General features: G+C 46.5%; 1 protein-coding gene across 1 annotated transcript; it reads right to left on the bottom strand.

Annotated features, from left to right (window-relative positions):
• Window positions 1–8,913: 8,913 nt before the first annotated feature.
• Window positions 8,914–9,852, bottom strand: LOC144766802 (olfactory receptor 8U9-like). Its single transcript, XM_078650535.1, has one exon. The coding sequence runs from the start codon at window positions 9,850–9,852 to the stop codon at window positions 8,914–8,916; it is 939 nt and encodes a 312-aa protein (XP_078506661.1).
• Between the last annotated feature and the right edge of the window lie 480 nt (window positions 9,853–10,332).

Here is a 10,332-nt window from a genome sequence, read left to right on the forward strand (position 1 = left end):
GGTAGGTGACATAGGGTATGTACCATTACATTACATCACCTACTTGTAACCCCTCACAATGATGTGCCACTCAATATGTTACAGATACTTTGGTGTTTTGTTACACATAAGCAGACTATGGCCACAGTGCAGTCACACATAAGCATACTGGAGCCGCGTCTGCTTCTCCTCCAGGAACATTTGAAGTGTGTCCTCCATATCTTAGATTTCCACATTAGTCCCCACACATTAGGCCAGTTGTGTCACTCTGGACCCATGCATCGTTGTGTGACACATTGCCGAAATTGAGCTTTGCTGTAAGACCAAATTCAGCCGTGCGTCACTTTGGGGGCAGATGTGATGCGCCATCCTTCCCACAGATGCATCAGGATTTCTGACGCAGCTTGGGAGCTTACGACATGTTGCACCATTCCATAAATATGGCTCATCCATCTCGCTATTTTCTATCTGACGCATGCTGTAGGGATGAATCAGTTTTTGTAAATGAGGTCCTTTTTTATCTTGTTTTTTATGACACTTGCAAGTATCTTAGGGGCAGATTTACGAGCCCCTTGTGCCACTTTTGCGTCACTTTTCCCATGTTAAAAGTGACTGCTTACATTGCTTACGTTGATGTAGTGCAATGGCATCCCAAACCTATCGTGCTTTGGTACATATTCAAATAATGAGAATGCATCCTCAAGATGGCTTCCAAGAAACAAGCATTGCTCAAGGACTGCTGGAATATTCACAAATGGAAAAAATGTATACGTATAAAGATAATATATATGATGCGATTGAGGCCAGAGGAATCCAACTTACACTAGCATGCCTTCTAGTGTGCATATTTTAGAAATATTTCTGATGGAACGTTTTATGAACTATACTTAAAACTTACAGCTTGACCCAAGTACACACATCTTTAGTTGCTATTTCCAAAAGTATCCCTCAGTCTACAGGAGACAGAGCTGGTATTTTATAGTCTGACTGGCAAACAACACCATCCAAAGGAATCGAAACAACTGGAAAAATCTAAAAGACAGGAGCACAGTCGAAACAGCCCAGAGTTACTTATACCTTGTAGCTCTTGGGCCAAGAACGTTCACATATTGATTGTTCTCATAATGCCCCTTCCGATGTCCTTAGATTGCTCCATTTAAAAATGGAGCAATCTAAGGACATCTGGGCTGTTTGGAACATAAACAGTCTCACCACAAACCTAACCAAGCCAGATCTGCAACATTACCAGAAATCATTTGATATCATCCTCCTGCAGGAAACCTGGGGTGCTGAACCGGCCCATATTCAGAGCTACTCAAACATCTACACCCCAGCCACGAATCATGCTAAGTACGGTCGTCTCACGGGCGACCTGGCTACCTACATCTCACTATCAAGCATAGCTTCGGAAACAGCCCTGGACACCAAAGTGCCCCGTACCAATCAACAATATTGCAGTGCAGTGAATATTATAGTATCCAATATCAAAACACTCCTCAAGGAGCAGGCTCTCGGGCTCAGCTGAGAGCTAATACTATAATATTCGCTCTAGAATCTCGCCCATAATGCTTTGCTGGGCCTTTGGTTGGCATTGTATTTTTACCATTAACTGTGCTTCAGGTGGTCCTAGGAGGATGGGAACACCACTAAATCGTTCAGCATGATGTGCTTTTTGGGTTCAAAGGCATCGGCTTGATCCTCCCCCTAGGTTAGAGGGGACCCCAAAATCATCACCTCTCTCATTGCGAGGTAATTTTCGAAGTACCCTTTTGTGAATTGGTTATATGTTGTTTTATCAAAAGGTTGTGGGTGCAGTAGCTAACTTCACTACATAACAGAATTTGAATTATTGCAGGAATTCTGTGTTTTCAATTAAATGTGTAGAACCTCGTATCCTCCTGAGGCGGAAGCCGGGAGTTAGCTGTAATTCTTTTTCAAATTTTGTGTGTCACTTATAAATATTGCTGATTTTAAAAGCACCTACCTGCCCAGGCACCACAGGACTCGGATCCTGAGCACACCGCACAGCTGTCTCTGCGCTGTCAGCGGACTTAAAAACGACAAACAATTCACGGCGCCATTGCCGGCGTGCAGATAGGCCATGCCCCCTTGGAGGCCACGCCCATCGCCCCCTCTCCCGCGATAAAGTATGTGCTTTCACCGTACGCGCAGCGGACGGGCGCAGCGGGCGTGCCGTTTGCGCGCCGAAGGCGCGCCTAAGGCAAGCCCGTCTTCGCCCGTCATCGCCAAGTCATCGCCTCTCGCCGGTCCCCCTGCTCAAATTACACGGACGGCATACCACTATGATAAAAACTATCTCCTTGCACTTAACCCGGGCCAACGCTGTGACAAGCTAGTGGGCTGCATTGGACAGACTGATCTTCATTGTAAATCCTGTAACTTAGTCATATCTAAGCCGAGCTTACTTCGACACAAAGCCAGTATAAGAAAACATACTCTGCTCACGATTTTTCAGCTTAATGTCAGGTAAAGCACCATCCTGAGGTCAATACTCTATTGACCGATGAGAACCCAGACATATTATTCTTGTGCGAAACCTGGCTCAAGGACGAGCTAACCAGCATTCCTAACCTTACGTTGCCGGATGGATTCTCTATGATATCCATCAATAGAGACTCTAGGGGAGGCGGCATTGCCGTCATCTACAGAACGCCATACTCTTGCTCCTTTCTGAAGGAAGACATCACGGGATGTGAGTGCGCCCGCTTCAAAATCACCACTAGCCCTCATTTCTCCCTCTCTGGCCTTTTCATCTACCGACCCCCGGGGCCCACCTCTAAATTTACGGAGGAACTTTTAGAGGTAGCCCACGCTCTGGTTATGAGCTCCGCCAACTTTACTATTTTGGGAGACCTAAATCTCCACTTTGACTCCACCTCGGATCCTACCATCAGTAATCTCCTAGCGGACCTAACAGCCCTACAGCTGATCCCTCTTATACAGTCCACTACACACTCTGCTGGTCACTTACTCGACCCTGTTTTCACCAATATCCTGGAAGCCAGAGCTGATCCACCCAAACCCATGGGTTGGACTGACCACTTTCTCATCAAATTTGTGATATCGGCCGATACCCAATCCAACAAGGATTTGCCTTCCTCCTGTCTTAAACGGCCCTGGCATAAACTCCAAAATAAGGATCTCTCCGCTATCTTAGGAGAACCTAACCTCGCAACCACTAACGACATCAATACGTCGTATGCCTCCTTTCAGGACTGGATCACTAAAGGACTCGACGCCCTCATACCTGCCAAATGGACTAGAGGATGTAGCACCCCCTCTAATCCATGGTATGATGAAAATTTGAAACTTCTTAGAAAGGAATGCAAAGTAGCTGAACGTTACTGGAGAAAGGACTATAAGGACAAGGACAAAGCTTTTTACCTGTCCAAACTTAAATCATATCATAAAGCTTTACGCGTGGCCCGCGCATCCTTCTATGCCAAGGAAATCGACTCCAGCTCCAACCCTACGAAAACCATTTTTAAACTGGTTCAAAAGCTGCAAAACTGTGGCAATCCTGCCTCGTATATTTCTTCCACTCAGCAGTGTGAGGACCTCGCCACCTTCTTTATTGAAAAGGTGAGGAAAATTTACAACACCTTCTCACAGAATCCTTCTGACCGCACTAGTTCCTCCAACTCCCCCTTTAAAGGCACCAGACTTACTTGTTTACCTGCTATCTCTCACGAGGATCTAGCTAAACTCTGTAGAAAGGTGAAATCCGGTGCCCCTTCAGATCCCATGAGACCGGCTCAATTTTTAGAGGCTCTGGACTTCTTTCTTCCATCCCTGGCCACACTCCTCAACCTCTCCTTCTCCTCGGCAACCGTTCCTATATGTTGGAAACAGGCATGGGTCACCCCCATTATCAAAAAGCCTACCCTGGACCCCACAAAGCCGGAGAACTATAGGCCCATCTCACTGCTCCCCAGGGTGTCCAAACTAGCAGAAGCCCATGCTAACACCGTACTATCAGACCACATGGCCCAAAATAACATCTTGGACCCTTCCCAACACGGGTTCAGGCCAGGGCATAGTACGGAGTCCGCCCTTCTATCCACCACCGAACATCTCCGGAAGATACTAGATGCCGGTCAAAGTGCTGCGCTGATACTACTCGATCTCAGCGCAGCCTTTGACACGGTTTCCCATAATATCTTGCTGAGTCGCCTGGAAAACATAGGGATCAGTGATCTGGCCCTCGAATGGTTCCGCTCGTTGCTGACGAGCAGATCCTTCCGTGTCTCAGCACCCCCGTTCACCTCCCGATCACACTCTATCGGCCAAGGAGTTCCGCAGGGTTCGGCTCTCAGTCCATCCCTTTTTAACCTGTATGTGCAGCCTCTCGCGGCAGTGGCCAAAGAATGGGACCTCACGCTGGTGTCGTACGCCGATGACACACAGCTGGTAATTACCCTCACTGAGGTGCCCTCAACCTCTGCCACGAGATTCAGGGATGGACTGGCTACAGTCGCCCATTGGATGTCGGCTAACTGCTTACAATTGAACGCAGGGAAAACCGAGGTGCTACTCCTGGGTAAGAACCCCAGCTGTTGGAGCGCCCATTGGTGGCCCCCCTTGCTGGGCCCCATCCCTCCTTCTAAATCTCTGGTAAAAAACCTGGGAGTTTGGTTGGACTCCTCGCTGAGCTACCAAACTCACGCCAAAAGAGTAGCAGCTACGTGTATCGGGCTGCTGAGAAGCCTTAATTCCATTCTAGGGTTCTTCGACCCCAAAACACGGCAGCTAATAGTCCAATCCACCATCCTTTCCCGGTTAGACTATGCTAGCGTCCTACTGTTAGGCGCTAACAAAGCCGAGACAACCAGGCTTCAACGAATTCAGAATTCTGCGGCCAGGGCAATAGTTGGCCTTCCTAGAAGATGCTCTGCTAGAGCCACCATACAAAGACTCCACTGGCTCCCAGTGGAAGCCCGAATCCAATTTAAGGCCCTTACCACTGCCTTTAAAATCCTCAAAACTGATGGCCCTGAACTCCTCCGTCCGCTTCTAACACCCTACACCCCCCAGCGCAACCTCCGCTCCCTAGGTCAACATTTAGTAGTGGTCCCCCGCACGAAACTCTGCCGTGTCGGGGGTCGCTCTTTTAGACTTTTGGGAGCAAAACTCTGGAATTCCCTTCCCCTGAACATCCGCCGCCTTGACAACTTGTCCGCTTTTCGCAAGGCAATAAAAACTCACCTGTTCCCACTATTGTAAGCCTCTGGCCTCCCCACCCCCTCCCAGTAGGTTATGCTATGGTTTCTCAGCGCCGGGACGCCCCGTTGCTGGGGCAGCTGTCGCGCTTCAACAAACTCGTAACATAACATAACATAACTAAATGGCCACAATCACCGCTAGCGGAGCCGACTTCATTGCCCATGGTTAGTTTAGACATCATTGAACCCATGTATGTCTTGGATAAGCGGAACAGGTACAATTTAGTAGTTGTGGATTATGGTTCTAGGTGGCCTGAGGTGAAATTTGTGAAGTCTGCCAACACTGAGGTGGTGTTACAATTCCTTCAGTCCTTATTTTTGAGAGAAGGAGCTCCTGTTGAACTAATCACCGACAATGGGGTGCAATCTATGGGCAAGGAATTCCAAGGGTTCATGAGTCACTGGGGCATTAAGCAAAATCACCACTTCCTTGTACCATCCCCGCAGTAATTGTTTGGTGGAACGATGTAACAACGTTATAAAGGACAGCATAGAATTGTCGGTGGCCAGCGGGTTGAATTGGAAGAAGGTGCTTGTAGACTTGTTGTATGCTTTGCACACTACATCTCGGGCCACTACCAATGAGTCTCCCTTTGCCTTGCTAAAGGGTAGAATGGCATCCACCAAATTGGTTAGACCTTGGATGCGGGATTTAAGTGTCCCTAATGTTAAGCGTGAATTGGTGAAGGAGAATTGTGAGAAGTCGCAAAGCAAGTATGTTACCAGGGACCCGATCAAGGGAAGACAACAAGCTCTTTTTAAAGCAGGAGATTGGGTTAAGGTGAGATTGCCTGGTATAGCTGTGAAGGGGCATTCAAAATGTTCCAAGCCAATGCAAATTATTTTTCTCAAGGGCAGATCTGTAAAACTGAGTGATGGGAAATGGTGGAATAAGGGGAGGTTGTTCAAACAGAGGTGTGGTGATGAGCAAAGCATGAACACTAACTTGCAAAGTGACCCTAGTGTTAGAGGCTCAGGAATGGAAAGGAGACCTCCTGCGTGGTTTAAGGATTATGTGAAACATTAAGGTCTCCAATGTTTTGTTTTGTCACTGTCATTCCTTTTTGCCATGTTCATTGTAATTTTGATAAAGGGGGGCTTAATTTTTCAAGTGTTGTGCATGTTTATTTCCTTTGTGTTTTTGTTCATGTTCCATTATTGTGGGGGGGAAGATGTGTTGGGTCTTGCTTTGTCAATATGTGCACATGCCACCGCGACTACTGTTGCCAGGGTGGAAGGGTGTCATGTGGAAAGCTGGGGTGACCTGAGGCAGTTAGTATCTGCTGCCTGCCCTGACTGGTCTGTTTCTTACCGACCAAAATAAACAGAATAGGACTCCTACCTGTAGTGTGCGCTTTGTCTTCTCATGAGCTGCTAAAAAGTGGAACCACTCCCTATTAACCTTGATTTCAAGTAGGTAGGTAGATAGGTATAACCTTTATTTGACAGAAATGTCATAAAAGCTGCAATTTGAAAAACATATTTTTTCTTTAAACCCTAAATACATACATAGAACATTTCCAATTCGCGTAAACAATTAATACAATGAAATAGTCACTTGCACCCTTAATTCGATGAATGATATTTCATCTTCAAAGTATTAAAAAAACAAGGTGACATTGTCAATCAGTTTGTCCAATGTATTTCTACAATTAAAAGTATAAAAACAATAAATTCATCATCAGAATTGGTAAGGTCCACTTTCCTTAAAAGTTATTAAAATATAAAAATATAAAGCTATACCTTTCCTAGCAGCAAAGATTTAACAAACAAAGTGAAGAGTACATACGTCAAAGCCTTCCACTAGATGGTTCCAGTGGGGCAGAGGACTTTCACTACTGAGGCCCGCCACATTCCAGGTCGCGATCTTCAGTTGCTGTGGGACCCTAGGACGGGGGGCAGTGCTTTGTGTGGGAGTGCGAATGTTGGTTGACAGATGGGATAACATTTGTGAGGCGATGTGCACGTAGTTGTCAGGTGTTTGCTCTTCCCAAATAGAAGTAGAAGGTCTACATGGGGGACTATCTCCAATGATCTCAAGTAGATAACATCAGCAGCACTGCTTTGCACTTTATTTCACCTATAATGGCCTTGATAATATGCTGTAGAGAATTCCAATAGAAGCCCAAGTTAACACCGGAACAAGGGTATATTATCAAGCCCATCATCGTCGTTTTAGCGGCAGTTTCCTGACGCTAAAGGGGCGATAATCTTAACTCCGTTTCTTGATAAAATGCCCCTTATATTTTAAGGCCCACAACCAAGACTAAGTACAGGTGGAGCAGTGTGGCGGGGACCCCAACCAACCGAACCATTCAGCCACACTCATATCTATTCTTAGAAGGACTACTTCGGCTCTACCCCTTTCTGCACTTTACTAAACACACACAATCATTCATGACTAAGGCAATGTGCCAACCACAACATTTCACCCTTATGGGCATAGACAGAACTGACGGGGACCAACGCTCTAAAATTGTTTTACTCCTGCACATGTGTGTTCTTAAACTCATGAATAACACTAACTTTTATTATGTACTAGCAGCCCGCCCCAGCGTTGCCTGGGGCAGAAGGGGGCTGCATTTTTAGCCCGCGGCCAGAAGGTGGCTGGGGCAGCATGTTGTCGAGCGGTGCACCCGCCGACAGTCTCCCTCCCCCTCCCCTCCCGCCTCCAGCCCCCCCGCCTCCAGCCTCCCGAGTACCGCCCGACTCCCTCCCGCCCCGACTATTTACTTTTCTTACCTGACCCGCCGCTCCTCCTCTTCATGTCGCCACCACTGCTCCGCCGCCTCTTCATGTCGTCGTCGTCGCCGCCGCTACTCACTGCACCACTGCACCACCGCCCCTCCATGATGCAACCGCCCCTCCATGACGCCGCCGCTCCTCCTTCGTCATGACGCACGTCGCGTCGCGGCCAGCGCTAGGTCCCGGCCGGCGCTACTTTCAGGGGACTACTTTGTTTTGTAAATTAATTTTTTTACTTTGCTTTTTTTTTTTATGTATATAGCCTATGTCCATCTACACACCCTGACATTTTCAAAGATGTATCGGGTGTGTAGATTGGCGTTGTGGTTCCCGAGATTACCTTGCCAATAGGTGCAAGTTCTCTCTTTATAATAGTAGTATAGATTTATGGAACTTGTAACTTGTATTTTGACATTGCTGTGTTATTGTAATTGTTTTAAGTAACCATGTGATTTACCAAGAAACGTAAACTCAAGCCATCACTTTTTTGTTTCCCTAATTTCACGGGTTATGAGGAATAATCAACATTACAGTTAAATACACGTAGCCGGTCTATCCTACACTCTCGTTTAGAGCTAGAGTCTGCTAAGATCCTGGCCTTGGTACCTTCAGTGGGATACATCCTTTACAACGCAACTTTTACCACGCAGTGCTTTTACATCGCAACTTTTACAATGCAAACCATTACAACGCATTGCGCTGGGGGGCGCTCTAGGATAGGGAATAGATTTAATTTACTATCCCTAGTGTCCACGGGAACTGGAGTTGGAATAGTAAATTAAACTATTCACTATCCAGCACCCCAAAGCGCTATGCGTTGTGATGGTATGTGTTGTAAAAACTGCGATGTAAAAGCATGCGATGTAAAAGCATGCGTTGTAATGTCATACATCCACCTTCAGTACATACATAAACACCTGCCTCAATGCCACAGGGGCTTCCATAGCTATCTTCTTAAGATGACATATTCAGCCAGACTCCTAACACTGTCTTTGACCTCTTGATTCCGCAGGCTGTAGATCAGAGGGTTCAACATGGGAATCACCATGGTGTAGAATACCGAGGCCACGCGGTCGCGGTCCATCGAGTAACTGGAGCTGGGTCTGATGTACATGAAGAAGCTTGTGCTGAAGAACAAGGTGACACACAGGAAGTGAGCAGAGCATGTGGAGAAGAGCCGGTGCCGCCCCTTAGAGGAATGGACCTTCAGTACCGCAGAGATGATGAAAGCGTAGGAGAGGAGGACCACAACAAGGGATGCTGCCATGATGCTACCACCGACAAAGATCAGGACAGCCTCATTGGTGCTGGTGTCAGAGCAGGAGAGCTTCAGCAGTGGAGGGACATCACAGTAGAAATGAGTGATCTTGTTGGACCTGCAGAAGGACATCCTGAGGGTGAGACAGCTCTGCGTGAGGGCATTCAGTAGGGCAGCACAGTACGCCCCCACAACAAGATATATACACACAAGCTTCGTCATGGTGACTGTGTAATACAGAGGGTTACAGATGGCCACATAGCGATCATACGCCATCATTGCTAGGAGCAGTATGTCTGCACCCCCTGTAAGAACAAATGAAAACATCTGAGTTATGCACCCGGCAAATGATATCACCTTTCTCTCTGATAGGAAGTTGGCCAATGTGTTAGGCGTGATGGTGGAGGAATAACATGTGTCCACAACAGAAAGGTTACTCAGCAAAAAGTACATGGGTGTTCGAAGACGGGGAGAGGTACAGATCAGCACCACAATACAAGTATTGCTCAGAAAGGTAACAATATAGACCATGAGAAACAGAATGAAGAGAGGGACCTCAAGCCGAGGGTCGTCTGTGAGACCGAGGAGTATAAACTCTGACATCCAGGTCATGTTTCCATCAGCCATGTGTCCAGTGGAGAAGACCTCCTAGGAGTGGAAAAGAGACAAAGCAAAGTGAAGACATTCTAGTTTGATTATAAGGAAGACTACTATGACCTTATGATCACAGCAGTATGTTTCCCCTTGCTAGGCTTGTGCTATATAAATACCCTCTAGATGCATACATTCATTATGAAGTTAAGTTGTCAGATAATAAATAAGAGGCGGTCAGAAAGTGGGTTGTTGGTTGAATGGGAGGTGACCCTTGCTCAACCAACAGCCACAGCCCCTGGCAAGGTGAAGAAACAAAAAATCACTAAATTAACCTGTGCTTAACCTGGGTACCTTGGCACAAAAAAGTAGGCAGACTTAACTTAGAAGCAATGTGTAACATATTTATGCAGCACACAAACAGTAATAAAGTGAACACAAAACACGAGAAAAATACCATAACAATTTACAAGTTTAAAAACTTTAAATAAATTATTTGATATTTAAATGACAAAA

Source organism: Lissotriton helveticus, chromosome 1_1 (genome assembly GCF_964261635.1).
Source record: "Lissotriton helveticus chromosome 1_1, aLisHel1.1, whole genome shotgun sequence".
Taxonomy (NCBI): Eukaryota; Metazoa; Chordata; class Amphibia; order Caudata; family Salamandridae; genus Lissotriton; species Lissotriton helveticus.